The 17,326-nt window shown below is 32.3% G+C and overlaps 1 protein-coding gene across 1 annotated transcript; it reads right to left on the bottom strand.

Annotated features, from left to right (window-relative positions):
• Nucleotides 1–9,669: 9,669 nt before the first annotated feature.
• Nucleotides 9,670–13,818, bottom strand: LOC148602315 (hypodermin-A-like). Its single transcript, XM_088553274.1, has 6 exons — nt 13,725–13,818; nt 13,137–13,201; nt 12,298–12,452; nt 11,736–11,811; nt 11,189–11,363; nt 9,670–9,773 (listed from the first exon to the last, which is right to left on the bottom strand). Exons 1-6 carry the CDS (start codon nt 13,762–13,764, stop codon nt 9,670–9,672), a joined length of 615 nt encoding a protein of 204 aa, XP_088409400.1. The 5' UTR covers nt 13,765–13,818.
• Nucleotides 13,819–17,326: the final 3,508 nt, after the last annotated feature.

The following is a 17,326-nucleotide window of genomic DNA, read 5'->3' as shown; positions in this document are numbered from 1 at the left end:
TGGCCTCCAGCCGCTTCTTAGGGAAAACCCTGTCCAGACGAACAAAAGTAAAAAATTCCTGACAATCGGTTTGTACAGATTACTGGACAATAAGTCTTGTACATACTGGCATGTATTTGATATTTATACATGTACATGTTTTGTACTGGGTCGATTGGTCCATCACGTCTCGCGAGCGTTCTGTCCTTTTTCGAAAATGTGAAGATGGAAACGTGATTCAGACAGTCATCTATGAATTGCACCAGTTCCTTTGTCGGATAAGTATTACTGATTAATTGTTCCATATATTTGATACAATTGTAAACCATTTTGGAATTTGGCGCCGCAGATATTTTTTTTGTTTTGACACTGATGGAAAACGTGCTGTATTTTCTGTAGCGTGTAAAGTGGACTTTGGTATTGCGTAGAAAAATATGTTGATTTTCAAATCATCCACCGCCCCGTATCCCTGGTATCATGCTGCGGGGGCAATATATCTAGCTCCAAATCCCGAAAGTTAATTGAATCGTATTATAATTTATTTGGTTAAAAATGACACAATGCCTTCCGACGTTCTTTATCAACAAGTCACCAGGGTCCAGGCTAAATTGTAAACTCTTAACGCTTATTGATTCGTATAGTAAGAGCTAATTAACAATTTAAAGTTAATCAAAACCACAGGGTCTATACTGGTTTATATGAAAAAGTTACTATGCTTAGGTCTATAGTCCTGATCCTTTTGACCTAATCACTCTGATTTTATACTCATGGATAGTTAAGAACTGTGTACATGTACATCTGTGTTGCATACAATGTACAAAATGTACATGTATAAATGAAGCTAATTTGTACAAAATATAGATTGTCGTCGTACAAATATGCTACATTGCATGTTCCTTATTTATCTCTCTAGTGCTTTTTTTTAAAGATTTCCAATAAAATTTGTGTTCTTTATTTACACAAGTCATCACAATTAGAGCTAACTTATTCATGCAGAAATGTACATTTGCATTGTATTTGTCTAAGTCTGATTTGCCATTTGGACATGATACTTTGTGTTTTGTCTTTTTTTTATTATTTTATTTAGGGAGAAGAAAACCAAGAAAGTTTATGAATCACAGTATACAGTACTATGTATAAATATATACAGTCACCTGACTTGCTTAACTAATTAGGAGGAAGAAGATTCATTGATATTTACACTTAAACAGGGAGTATTAGTATCAGAGAGATGAGGACACAGAAAGCATCTACAGAATTTCTGAGCAAAACTTCCTCAGTACGTACACATACACATGTAAAGTTTGTACAGATAAGAAAAAGAATTGGTTGGTAAACAGTAGTCTATGAATAATGTATACTATGTTTTCAGGGGTAGAAATAAAAGAAAAATACCCAACTTTTCACACAGGCTAGTTTTCCGAAACTGAACTAATATGGAGTGAAAGTCACTGCACTAATTATCCCTATAAGATGTTGAACAGAAAACTAGGTGGCCAAGCAGTCAACCTCTCTTTAACTTTGGTTTGCCCATCACGAGAACGTGCCACAGGCATACTGAAATGTGTGGTTTTTAGACCCACGCTTTATTAAATGATTGTGTATTATATCAATAATCTATGTACAGTAATAAAGTTATATACATGTTTACCTGTCTTATATGAGGAAACATATTATGGCAAACCAGTGTTCACCCATCTGTCTGTCTGTTTAATGCATTTTTACTCAAAAATACTGTCACCGTTTTTGTGAAACTTTGTTGAATTGGTTTTTTATGTGAGTGCCTCCAATTTTTCAGTTTTGAGTTATGAGCAATTTTCTGTTTTCGGACTTTGACTCACAAACCCTTGCAGCAATGTCCATGAAACTTTGATGATGTGTTTATTTCCTTCAATGTAAGTTCCTAATTGACTTTAAAGTCCGCCGTCCATCTCCTCAACATGATACAATGTGACTTGTGGACCCCTCAGTCAATGAACATTTTTTGTTTGTTTGTTATGGTAGTCTAACGGACTGTATATTATCATAACCATAATCCAGTGAGTGATAATGCAATCACCATGTCTGTCAGTCTGTCCGTCCGTTTCACTTTTCTGTTGTAGATATCTCGGCTTCTATTTGAGGGATTGCTTACATATTTGGTATGGTGCTTTTGCATGGTGACTTGTACCGTATCTCCTTTTTGAGTTTCAATGCTCATCTACTTACAATTTATCAATCGACTTAATATGTTTTTAGGTTTTGCACATTGGAGATTTTCGTAATAGATTTCTCAGCTTGTATTGAATAAAATGCTTTTTTCTGAACATTATGGTTTGTACCATGACGATGTCTCCCCTTCCCAGGTATCTTGTGGGATTTATTTTACTACCTTGCTGTGCGACACCGGGTGCTAGAAGACAATGAACAAACTACAAAGGGAATTCCTTACATTTCACAAAAAGGCGGTCCTCATGCAAAACTCATTAATATTTAATTTATTAAGTTACAGTAACCACTTTATGTCTTGAAATAAAGGAAAAATATATCTTCCAAAAACAGGCTCACGTGCAGATTTGATGTCCATTTTCAACAGTGACACATGACAAGTCCACTAAAATTTGTGTATGACCATTTTTTGTTCTTATTAGTAGTTTGTAACCTAAAGAAATGTTTTTGTTTTTTTTTTTCTTTTTCACTTTCAAAAACAAAAACATTCATTCTGTTCAATTTTTAGAATACCTTTGTATTAAGCAACTTTTAGACAGTTTCAATGAGTAATTCAAGCACAAAACGTGGGTTTTATTGAAGGATACCAAAGAGGTCATTAAAACTACAAACTGGACTGTCAAGAAAATTTTTTACCTAACTTATTATTTTTAACATTTAATATTTTTTTGCAAATAAATGCTGAGCTATTTTCCCCTTTCTAACCCTCCATGCCAGTACCCATGAAATTTCTATTTTGTCAATGGAAGACTTTTTTTGTGTGATTTTCTGGTAATATTCATGTTTTCGCACTTGTATGTATGATTTTAGTTATTTTATGTTCTTTGTTGTGTATGTCTGTTTTCCATGTCTGGTCTTTGCCCCTTACATTCTTTTGATTACCGCTATAACCTTGATAACTCTTAAATAAGTAAGAATTTCAAAATATACTTCATATGGGAGCTGAACAAACATTCTAATCTGCATTTATGAAGTCTCAATTAAAACTTTTCCCTCCTTGTAGTTGCTAACGTCTTTCTTAACTTGGTTAAACTAACAGATATTTCTACAAGCAAGTAATAGGAACCATTATAAATGCAATAAACTACTTACTACTACTTACTAACAGAAAAAAGTACATTTCTAAACCCATCAGGCTTTAAAATTGGACAAAATCTCATATTTGGCTGATTTTTGAAAAAAATATTTTGGAGGAAATTTCTAGTGTAAATCACTCTTTGGATTAAGCTTTTGATATTTGGCAGATCAAATGATATGTGTTGATCTTTGTCCTTGAACTTTAACCTCCAGATCAAATTAATGATTTTGCAATATAGATTCATGTCCATACTGTAACTTTGCTGTCTTTTGGTGTAGGCATATTGATATTGGTCATTGGGGTACATGTATATCAGGTCAAGATCATGTGTAGCATTCCGTTAATGTCAGGCTGGAGGATAATGTTGGAGAGGGGGTAATGACCATAACCAAGATAGAATTGGGGGAAAAGTAATATTTTCCAGGTCTCTGCCATTCTCATGCCAGAAATAAGAATTTTCTTCATTTTTGTATGAATTAATTGTTTCTCATATTTGAAAGCAAACTCTGACGTTCTTTGACAGCTTTCATTCTGATCATAATCATATATACTTTGTCAAACATCTAAATACACCAGAGATTTTATCTTTTCAGAGCTAAATCAAGTTTTAGTATCTTTTGTCCATACTAATTGTTGACCTCATACTGTGAAGCATATTATGTTCGATTTTTAGCATGTTAAGTGACATTGTAGGTCAAGTCATTAGTTATTACAAGTTATGATATTAACCTAAAACATAATCGTTCTTTTTTCTTTAAAATATTATTGTATCCTTTAAAATATATACCCTTTGGAAGAAAATCAAGATGTCAACAAATGTGTGTGTTTTTTTTATACAAAGATATGGTATGATGAACAGCGAGGAAGCAGATATAGAGTAAAATAAAGAATCTTAATGGTACAACCTGGACTCGTAAAAGCAGAAATCCATGAATGGATGGGCAAAGCGTATTTCTGTTTATAAATTGTTCCTTACGAAACAGTTAAAACAGCTAATAATAAATAAAATTGAAACTGAAATAAAACATACTGTACAATGTTGCTGCACTTAAGAACAATGATACATGATTAACCATCATGTTTGTTGAATAAGGGATTAGGGGGACATTTTGAAAGAATTAAGTGCATGTATAGTACATACACCATGTTTTTCACTTGAAATGTTTACGCATGTGTCACATGCATAATCTTTCACACATGAAAAACGCATGTTAATAACATGATTAATTATATGATTCATGCGTATCACATGTGTTTTTTACACATATATCGCACGCGTAGTATTAAACGTCACTTTCACATGCGTATGACACGAATGTGAAACACATGCCTCTCGCATGTGCACATGTGAGGCATTTGTACTAGTGTAGCTGCAGTGTCTAGTATGTAAATAGGAAAATAACAAACTTTGGCTAACGGGCAAAAACATTTGATGTACACTAATTTTTCCATCACACATTTTCACAGGTCAACCGCTTATAAATTGCATTTACGGGTTTGTTTCTATTTTAGACATATCGATTATTTAAGTCCAGGTTTTGAATTCCTGCCTTTTAAACGGAATTCAATCAACAGGTCACTGGGTTCCTTAATAAGTTTTAAATTGCCATCAGTTATAGTTTTTAATAATTTACAATATTACATGGGGATCGATTTCACATTTGTTGCAATAGTTTTGTATCATTTATTTTAGTAATCTTCGTTTAGTTCTGAATAGTACTTTAGTTTCAGTTTCAAAACAGAAAATCTAATTCAATACAGTCATATGGGGAACTTCAAATCACCAACATTTGCTTTAACATCACTTAAGAGTATGATATTTTTATTTTAGCGTATTGACGTAACTTTTTTCAGTAGAATTTTTATTCTAAAAACAATACAAGAATAGCCATTTACCACAACAAATACAACTGATATGTATGCCGTTTTTAAGTATCAATGAGATTGAAAAAAAAACCATAATGAAATGTTTCATCTCGTGTATCTTTTGTTTTTATTTTGGACCAACTGTTTAATACTAATAACAATGACAATTTTGACAATTTACATTATAAACCATTCGTGGTTCTAATATTTGCAATATTTTCTTTTATGAACAACACCATTGCCGGACCATTCAACGACCTCGTTTCATTATTCACTTATCTAACTTCCAATCGATACAAGTACATTCGACCACACATTGAGAACAGCCAAGCAACTGAAGTTTTCGTCGATTTCTATCTTTTGTATCCTCAAGACATAAACGCCGTTGAAGGGATAGTTTCTCTTACAGCAATTTTCAAAGTTGACTGGAATGATCCACACATGTATTGGAATGCAGTGGACTATAGCAAGTACACCGTATATGCATGTACCTGCAGATTCGATTTGAACACCGCCTTAATTAAAACAGTTAAACGAATGCAATTACTTGGTGTTCATGGAATAAGTGCCTGCGTATTACACACTGGGAACATCACTTATTATATAGGTCAACACCTTTTGTTTTCTTGCAGTATTGATACCATATACTTCCCATTTGACAAAAAAAAATGTGACTTGAAAATAGTCTTATGGGGATTCGGTAGTAATGATGTTACATTGAATTTGTTTTACTCCACTGTGCAAACCCTTGAGTATATAGAAAATAGAGAGTGGGATCTTGGAGCAACTAGCGTTAAAATCATAAATAGTGTGGCAAGTCTGAACACTGTTTCATATGTATTATTATTCAGACGTCGACCGGTCTTTCTATTTGTCACCATACTGATACATGTACCAACAATTGTATTATCGTTTATAAATATTGCAGTTTTCTTTCTACCTTAAGAATCCGGTGAACGAATTAGATTTTCTATCAGACGTTTGCTGGCAGTTCTTGTGTACTTGCCATTGCTCAGGAACTACTATCGACAAGCGTCAAACCGAGGCTTTCTTCAATCTGCATCGTGTTAATGTTCAATATAATGAATAATGGCAGTGGAATGATAGTAGCATCAGTCATAGTTAGTAGTAGACTGTACTATAAATCGAACATTGGTATACCGAATTGGGTTAAGACCCTTATGAGATTTGAACAGAAGTGCCTCGGCCAATCAAAGTAAATGTTAGAAACCAGGAGTTAATTCACATCCAAAGCAGCACACCGATGACCAACATACTGAAAATACTCCGAAAGAGGACAAATTTGCTGGGTAAGACTTTGCTAGATTTTGGGACACACTTACTGGTAATTTTGCTTATTTTCTCGATGTTTATATTGGAATTGAGTAAAATCTAAACTGAACTTTTTTCAGAAACTTTGTTTCAATATTGAGCATTTTTTTCAAACAGAATCCGAAAAGGTCTTAACACAAGTTTCTATTGAATACCTGGTTTTCCAACATCAGTGTTCAAAAATTCTGTTTGGCTACTTTTTTTCATTTTACAAAAGAGCAGTCAATTCGAAATTAAATTCGTGGACTCTAAATGAGTAATGACAATGCCTTATTTACAAACATGTTTAGCAGAACAAAGAGGAAGACTGATGTTAAGGAGTATAACTCTTACAAATCACGAGTACGTTCATGTTACCCATTTTATATAAATATCATGCAAGTGTCAAGTAAATGATTTTTATTTCATACTGTTGCAAAATCTTTGGTGAAATTGCATATAATACAAACATATCATTGTTTTCAAAAGTTATGCTCTTTAGCTTAACTCTGTGTATCATGGTCCATAATAATAACTTGCTAAACCCCCTCCCCCCAACCCGCTTTATTCTTCAGGGAAAAAATATGGTTTGCTCGTATATATATATCGTAAGTCAAATATACCTACCACATAAAGGGCATCAACAGTTTTTTGTTGAATCAATTAAAGTCAAGGAGTGTCACTTTAGTGCTAGTTTATTGTAACATTTTTTATCATATTACCAAATTGGATGAAATCCAAGGCAAGAATTCGGATATCCGTGTATATACACCAGGATACTCCGTGTAACAAATGTGATGTTTTAGATTGGCGAACACCCAAGACGTTACACCGGCAAGATAAACCTGATTGTCAACAGTACAGACCAATGGACCTCCGCTATCACCCTAAAATGTTTAATTGCAAAATTGAATGTAAAACATCAGATTGTCAAAGTAACGGCAATTGGATAAGAATTAAGGAGGTAGACCTAGGGTAAAGGACATAACTCATGAAATCAATGATATGTTTGTATCATATTTAATATCATCAAAGCATATCAAGTTTTCGTTTGAAACATAGTGAAATCCATCACAGTTACTTTGATGCTTACATGAGATTGAAATAAAATGCTAAATACAAACATTCCAATGATTTGTAAGAGTTGTGTTTCTTACCCTAGATCTACCTCTTTAAGCATGTTAAGTTTACTTTTGTTCATGTTATCTAAAATTTACGATATGTGGTTGTTACACAACATGTTGGTTTACGTGTTGACTTCATTAACACATTTAAAAGAGGGCCAACTCGATGATGAAACGAATAAACCATTGTTCAATTATAAATCCGTTTTATGGTAAATGGTACACAGTATTCACATCTCTATTTCTAAAAAAAACCATAGACACAGAAAATCAAAATTAATTATTGGATTTTCTCTTTTGCTCTAATTTGTTCTACTCTCTTTCACAATTCCCATACTATTGCAGAAATTCTGCACTCTTAATTTTACATTATTCTTCATGTTACTGTTTTTTAATGCTTAGCTTTAATTATTACTTGCTGGACATTTTTTTAGACCAAAAGTTTTTGGACTCTTCCACCACATGCAAGCGTACGTCATCAAATATATAAATCATATACAACACACTATATACAATCATGTAGGACCTTGAAACTCAGCATAAGAAAGAAAGTATTGGATGAAACTACCGGCCATTCCGCTTCTGAATCTTAACATTTTTTTTAAATTGAAGTCACATATTAAGAGAAATGACAGAAAAGGGTAATTAGGCATATATAAACGTAGATTGTTTCATTCTAATGATGCTCGAATCACGAGTCCGACATAGTCTATAATAATAATTACTGTGGTGTTATTTTGGCGTACATTTCTGATTTTACGAGTTCCTTGTTAAATTGATACTGTAAATTACCTTGTGAAATTGTGTACATGTATGTGTAGGAATGATTTTAATTGTGTGTTCTTCACAAGCCGACTCTTATTTTTTTAAGGATTTTTCTAATGGAAATAATTAGTACCATAATATCCGATGATATATGATAGATATGAATTTTAAAAATGATTTTACGTTACGGTCACCGCATTAATGTTGTACCTAAGAATTTATCATTAATCATTTAATTAAAAGAGTTATCAACTATTTATCATATTTATTCCGTTCAATAGCTTGAATTACAACTTTAAAGAAAGAAAATATTCTTTCCAATTTTTTTTTACTATCTAAAAATGACGGAAACGACCGATTCGCTTCATAAAATGTGTAAAGTGTTCGCTTTATTGAAATGCAAAATAGAAGAAAAAGGAAGGGTAAGTTTAATGACATATTTATCCAGAAATTTGATTTTTAGATTTGGACAGATCTAAATCAAGATGAAATCTTATACAATAAACCTGTCTCAACCGAACCCTGCACTTGAACCTTTGTACTGAACCAAGTAAATCTTACATTCAAAAAGTTAAGTTCACTTAAGAAAGATTTTACTGTATTGTAATTGCAATGTGACCACATTTGCTTTTATCCCGTATACATTCAGGAATACTTAAAAGTCTTCACATTTTACAATATTTATGAAACCAACACGATTTCTTGCGAATAAGAGACTGTTACGAATTATGAGAGCTTTGTGATTGCTTACGAGTATGAACGATCCGTTTACGATTTACCTAGATTGAATGTACATTTACGATAGTAGTTCACAATTTGTTACGACGGACAAATTACCATGCAATTTCGTAACAAATATTTTTGTATGTGAAGGGGATATTATGTCAGATCAGGTTTAGTTTAATTGCAAAGTTTGCGGAATTTGTTTTATGCACATTTGTTAATACACAGCAATTTCATATAAACGACGATGATGCCCTTCAAAATTCAACAACATATTTGGTTCGGTCTATACATGTGTTCGGTTTATACAGGTTCAAAATACATATAAACTTAAATGAAGGAATTGTTTAAAGGTATCTTGATTTGAAAGTTTTTGGTGTATCCATGGTTCGGTAATATTTCACTGTATTTTTTTAAGTAATTCACCGGAAGTTACGGTATACTCTATATGAAAATCTTAATTAAAGACATGAATAAAAGGGATTTGATAACATTTTGTAAATGATTTAAGCAATAAAAAATCAAAAGAAAGATAACTCTACATCAAAAACAAAATTGAACAGGTTATACATACCATGCAGGAACCTCTTCCTTTGCCATCGCCAAATATACAAATCAACAGCGATGCTTCCTATCAAATTCAAATCTTGTTTTACATTCTTCTTCCGGTAAGACCCGAATAAATGCCGCTTTAAGCACGCGGGCCACAGAATATGGACCTATATAAAAAACCAACATTTTTTGAAAGAATAGATCATTGTGATCATTTAGGGGGGGATGGGGTGTAAAGCATATTCACCAACCTAGTAGACAGACATGTCTGGCCCCAAAATTAATCAGATTTTATTTATCATATTTATCAAAATTTACCGTCTTTCGAAATACCACAAAGATACTAGATACACTTAAGGGTACTTTTAACCCCCTACTAAGTTATATTTCGAAATATAGAAATAAAACGCCACGAATAGGACTCATTGAACAAAATAACCGTATTGCAATTTCAGTTTACTTAATTCTACTTGAATAATGACAAATGAACGAAATACAAAAACCAAGGGTTTGCAAAAATAGCTAGATTTTAAAACAAAATTGACCATTTTGTTACATTTGTGAAACCTGCGCCATTTTAGACCCACCTATTTTTTAGAAATTTAGACAAAATATACAAACATGCTTCAGAATATCAAGATTAATTTTAAATAATTTTATCAAATCACCTACGCCGAGAATGTGTAGCTTTTGATACGGTTGGTGTAATAGTCTAAAGTGGTTGAGAGCACAAAAATGTCGCAAATTTGGTTATCTTCTTATTTGTTAGACAATCATTACATTACAACGTTATTGTTAAAAAAAACTAAACACATGAACCGAACCGTATTTAATGTAATTTGCATAGTTACTGAGGCGAGGATTCATTCCTTAAATTGTTCATGGTAGAACCTCATATCGATGAATTTAACTTTCGTTAGCGTTGAGTACTTCTTGTAAATAATTAAATTAAGATCTTCATATGTATTTGATTCTTTTGCTACTGATGAGAAGGTTACTCATTGGAATACGTGTAAAGCATATCGACATTTGCGATTTATATGATTGGTATTTTGTATTTGAGTAAAATAAATTATTTTGTGTTCTTAATTCAATCTTTAAAACAATGAAAAGCATATCGGTATCTTTCGATCACATTATTTCATCATTATTATTTTTTATCATTTGAAGATTTTAATCGTATAATAAATTGCAAGAGTAATCAATGTTAACAAAATAGCGGTAATCAAAAGAATGTAATCCAGGGACAAAGACCAATCATGGAAAACAGACACACATAATAAAGAACATAGAGGAAATAAAATCATACATACAAAATAACAAAAGCAAATGAGCAACTCGGACTTCACTCAAAACTGGGAGCATGGACCAGGTGCACCGGTAGGGTAAGCGTCCTCTGCTTTTCTAGAAACACCCGCCGAGTTGCTCATAAAAAGTCAAGTCCGGGGTAGATCTGAAAAACAGTTCTGGATGGCATCAGTTAAACATTTAAAAACTAGAATCATAATGGACTGATCATCGTCTTGAATTTGGACAACCTTACTTGCGATTTTCATTATATAAATTAGCATTATATGCTTACAAGAGTCACAGGTTCTTCCCCAACCGCTAACCAAACAGGTCATATTGTCAAAATTCTGTTCATGATTTGGCAAAGAAATTGGCTTTATACGATTTGAAAAGTTAAGAGGCGATGATAACACGACAATAGCGATGTCGTTGGACTTGGTCCATCGATCTTGTTTATATCTCTCATGCTGTGATATAAAACAAATTCATCATATAAATACAAATTAATATAAAATCTCAATGGTAGAGGTAATTAATGCTAAAGAAAAACATAAATAACAAACAAAGCATTTTCGATTTGCATTTTTCTTTACGTAACTATAGTATGTGCAGTATGTAGATCTGTATTTTGGAGGAATCCATTCATTTACCACATATCTTCAAGGTTGCGATCTCACATAATATTAGAAATATCACTGTTAGTTACCGAAATTTAAAAAAATACCAACTATCATTTGTATCTTTTTTTCTATCATATTCATTTTTTTGTTTGTTTGTTTGTTTGTTTTGTAACAATGAGGACAGGAAAGTTTGTGTAAATTTCAACTTAATAGACTTACGATGATGCAACTACTGACGCCCACAACTTTGCCCCCTTGGTGAACTGATGAACCTGCTCGAATTTCATAACTTCCCCTGAAATAGATTTATTGTTGTACGATTGATATTATTTCTATGGAAACTTGAAACTTCAAAAAGCTTTTCGGAATGAAAACAAAAAATCCAGCATTGCATTTATACAATGCAATGGGTGTTTTTGTTTTGTTTTTGGATTTTTTGGGGGAGTGGCTATGGGGTATATTTTTTCAATATATCAAACTAAGAAGTTAACATTAATTTTGACATTGAAAATGAACAATTGACACATTGAATTATTTTTTACGTATACAGTATACAAGTATCATTAAAAGTAATAACAAAATAATCTGAAAACATCTAGGCAATAGTAAAAAGGAATAATCGATCAGGAAAAGACCGTATAACCATAATGTACCGCATTAGTAAGCCAATGACACTTAGACAGAAACTTCACGAAAGAGCAAACTGAAGACGAAGACAGATGACTAACCTAAGGAAGATAGTGAGCTATGATATCAAGTAAAATAAACAGTTTTCAATTACTTTCTTAAGCAACAATGAGCTGCTGTTATGAGCTTTGTTTTCGATAATATGACAGCACCACACACATGTCCTCCATTCACCATAAGCGAAACCTGCCATGGGACTTTTTCGATGAGTGTATCTCTGCCTCCATAGATGCGATTCTTTCTTGCGGCCTAAAATCAAGAAATTATATGATAAGTTGAGACAACGTAAACATGATATTAGCATTTTGCGTCTGTTTTAAATTATATAAATATTCCTGATTGGTTTCTCTTTTGTGGTTTTTGTGTATTTGATTTTTTAGAAGAATATTCTAGTTAACTTCATTTAGATATAATGATTTTATTGATCAAGTTAGTATTTTGTAGGACTTTACATCTTAAGTAACTGCATTTACCGATAAGGTTTGAACTTGAACAAAAAGGAAAGTTGGCATTCGATTACTACATTAGAAGTAATTAATACAATACATTTTTGGGATGGGGTATTTTGAACAACGCTTTTCCCGAGTATAAACTCGTCTAGAATGCTTATTATACTAAAACAAAACCTGTCTAGACCACACTTTTTTTGGACTACATTATTGGTTCTATTTACACAAGTATTCGATTACCCAAAGTTCAAAATACATTTTAATTCATATAAAAGGATTTTCGTTAGTGTCTGCAGCCCTTTTCACAAAAAATCGTAAGATTGAAATTAGTCATAAGTTGTGACGTCACAATACTTAACTCTATTATGACATCATAACTTACGACTAATTTTACACTTACGGTTTTTGGTGAAAAGGACAGCTAGGTTTAGATAGAATTTCGGGATTATTCAGTTTATATATGTTTTACTGAATTTTCTAATACCTCTGTGGCCACTTTCGTTGATGAATCCCCATCAGAATTTGTTCTGAGCGTTTCTTTTCCTGTAACTATATAACAACAGTCCAATTGTTTTGTTGTTTTATCATATACTATTCATATCAATAAATTACAATGCGATACTGGTAATTATATACCTTCGTGTAATTAGGGCATATTTGTAAATACCTGAATTAATAGTATGGATATGAAGAAAGCATCCGGCAAAGGTTAACACATTAACCCTTATCAAAAGCAAAGTATTGATCCATCAAATTATCCACTGTCAGTAGCGGAGAGATTCGCGTTATTTGTGAAACATCCATAATTACACCTAGATTTAAAACCTTTAATTAAAGGGCCTTAATGAGATTCCTTTTAAAAAAAATAAAGTTACACATATTATGCATTAAATTTTACAGGTTGTGGTCATCTTTGTAATGTCTTTTCAAAGTATCTTGTCGAAGGCATAAAATAATAAAATTAAATATATATCTATTTGGTAAAGACTGGTATCAATTCAATTTCAAAGAGAGAGAAAACCAGCAAGCTTAGATAATTTGAAGAAATCAAACGCTCAAAAACTATGCTTACCTGAAAGAATCACTACTTGAACTAGGAAAAAATGTCTCATTACAACTTAATTTCCGAGTTTTTGAGTGTGTATTGTGACCGTTTTTTTCTGAAATGTAATACATTAAGGCACTTTAAAACAGGTAGTTTAACTGAGGTTTCCGGAACATTTTAATGTAGCTTCAACCGCATTATACACTTCCTATCTCTGTGCGTTATGAAACGACTCTTTATTCACATCATGTTTGAGAATCACTTTTTTCTTTTGCGGGAAATTAAAAGAAACAGGATTAGAACGGTAATAAGAACATAATACAGTGATTCGTTTACAAATAAGACACCAAAACAAAGAATATGAAACAAACAGAAAAACACGCACATAGACACCTGGGCAACACTAAAAACTTTGAGCATGGACAACATGCACCGACAATGTAAGTGTCCTGTGCTTTTCTACAGTCACCCACCAATTCAATTTCACTTATGGGTAGACGTAGACGAAATTTAAAAAAAAAAATTATGACAGTTAACAAATCGGATTCATCATAACTATCAATGATTAATCATTACGAATATACCACTATACATCTACACATGATATTTCTGGCTTTTGACTCACACTAAACAATCCAATGTAATTTCAACAGTCATGATGAAGTTAATTTTATCACTGGAGAATTCGAAATTCACTCTTGAATTAACTCAACAAATTATACTCTAATGAGGTATATCATATAAGCGAAACACCATCTTGTAATAAAATAGACGCCAATGTCCTCTTGAAATGTCAGAAAAAAAAGAGGATTATGTCCGTGCAATGAGTACATATAACAGACGTGGTGTAAATCATATATAACTGATGTGTTCCGTACATGTACAATGCAATTACTCACGTGCCTGGAATTAGAACAAATCTTCTGCCATGACCACTAGCTTATCTTTTGATGGGTTTACCTTTTCCCAAACCTGCTTTGAAGTGTACAATACAGTAAAAGATACATTACCTTGCTGTTCAAGCTTGTAAAAACTCTGCAAATAAACGTCCAAATGTGTTTGGATAATTTCCTTATACGAGATTGCACCTGTATTTTTATAATGTATTGTTTGATAAATATCTGAAATCTATTATGTTTTATGGCTTAAAACTATTAAAGTAATTATTTGAAAGCATGTTACCGCCATATTCTTTTCTGGTATCTAAAGATACAATTTGTTTTGAACTTAGTTATGACTTATCTTAATTTGAATCTGTCAACTTCGAAGTTTAAGTAGGTTGAAAACATACAAACATTGTACATCTAAAAGTATTTTTTATTGTTTCTCGCAAGTTGCATCTTATTTAGGGTATGTGATAAGAGTTATGTACCTTACTTAAGGCCAACCGCCCTAAGAGATATAAATGTATTCGAGTACTCGAGTAATATTTTAAGTACTCGGATACTTGTTTGCGTTTTAAACATTTTGATGCAGTTCCCCATCAAGTTCTTATTAAGAGTTATCAACTGACCCAAGGTTATATCGGTAACCAAAGGAATGCAATCCAGGGACAAAGATCAAACATGGAAAACAGACATACACAACAGAGAACATAAAGTAACTAAAATCATACAAAGTAACAAAAGCAAATGAGCAACTCGGACTCCATTCAAAACTGGGAGCATGGACCAGGTGCACCGGTAGAGTAAGCGTCCTCTGCTTTTCTAGAAACACCCGCCGAGTTGCTCATAAAAAGTCAAGTCCGGGGTAGACGAAAGAGGAAATAAAACCATGACACGTTGAAGAAATCAGTTTTCATGGCGCAGATGGATACACCGTAACGATCCATGAGTTCATGATGACTTGATGAGTTCATAAAACTTTTGTAGTGATGACTTCAATCTTGTAGCAATATAACCCTTGTATCGTGCGTTCATCGTGCGTTTGAACGAAAGCAAAACGATGTGTAAACGAATGATAAACGATGCACGAACGCTAAAATGGAAAATGTGAACGTTTCAAGGAGTATAGTAGTAATACTAATTAATATTAAATAACAACAAACAAACAACTCACCCTTCTGTAAAGGTGTTTGTACATGGTCTCAGATGCTGTAAAGTTTATCAACGCAAATTATAGGACATGATTTAATCAAAATTACTAACTTCCCAGGCTGTGTCTATCAGATCTGACTTCAACTTAACGATGTTTTTACATATCTCGTATTGGTAACATAAACACACATATAATAAATGCTATTATGAAAAGTTATTTGTAGAACCTCTGTTCAAGTATTCTTTGTTCAAGATAGACCAACACACATGCCATAGTTGTAGGTTTTGAATTTGAGTTGATTATCGGCTACTTACTTATGCATCGCAATGCCATCAGAATTATCTTATACACAAAAGGCAATAACAAAAGCCAGTTTTTTCACCGAACGTTAAAGTTTTAACCGAGTACTGGCGAGTATCATGGCCGAATATTTTATATCTTAAGCCAACCCTAGAAACTATAATGGAATAGGAAAAAGGAAAAGCCTATTGTAATATATAACATAAGGTAAAATGATCAAGATGGTAAGATAATTAAGCAACTCGAAGCAGTGGAAGATTTGATTATTGAATTATTGATAAGTTCAAATCATTGATTATAATAAAAAATTATGGAAATTCATTCAATACTACCTCACACAGCAATGTTAGTTCAAAAATCCATAAAACTAGTTTTTTTACAATATGAACTAAAATTTACATATATGTTCAATTATATGCTCATCTTGTAATGATCATGAATACTCATAAGTGAACTGCAGGAGCATCTTTCGACCAATTTCGAAGAAAAGTAAAAAAAGAACAAATGTAAGCTTGTTTTAGAGTAATCGTATGATTTTAATATTGAAAATTAAACACATTGAGCAATAATAACAAGATCATTTAAAAAAAAAAACATATAAAATGTTGATTCCTTTTCACTTGGCAGAAATGTGTCAATCGTCGTAACCTCGAAAAGGATAATATTATTGCCATTTTTAATATTTTATACAAGAAATTTAGACCATTATTAAATCTGTTCGCATCCTTGCATTCTGCAGAATTATGTCATTTTTGAGTAATTGAAATGAAATTAATATGTCACAGCCAAACATATGATGCGTATTTTGACAATTATAACGTTTTAAACAATAATATAAGATCATAAAGGTAATTTCAAGTGTTCGCACTCATTAAATTTGCAAAAAAATATCCCATTTTCAAGAAATTGGTCTGAAATATATGTATCACAGCCATCTACATAATAATAATATAGACAAGTTTAACATTTTTCACAATAATTTTAGATTAATAGGTGTATTAAAAGTGTTCGCACACATACACTTCGCAAAAATATGTCATTTTGAAGATTTCTGACTGAAATATGAGTGTCGCAACCACCAACCGGATACACATATTGCCATTTTTTATATTTTTAACAGTAATTTTGGACCAATATTGAAATGAAAATTTTTCGCACCCTTACAGTCTGCATAACTATGTCATTTTGAGAAATGTTATTATTTTAAACAATAATATAAGGCCATTAAGGATATTTCAAGTGTTAACACTCATTTAATTTGCAAAAAATCAACTGTTTGGTCTTTCGCAGCA

The sequence above is a fragment of the Perna viridis genome, chromosome 11, assembly GCF_037379345.1.
Source record: "Perna viridis isolate PV_CMFRI_1.1 ecotype Kerala chromosome 11, ASM3737934v1, whole genome shotgun sequence".
Classification (NCBI taxonomy): Eukaryota; Metazoa; Mollusca; class Bivalvia; order Mytilida; family Mytilidae; genus Perna; species Perna viridis.
The sequence above is the reverse complement of the archived record's forward strand: the minus strand, read 5'-3'. Positions and strand labels throughout refer to the sequence as shown.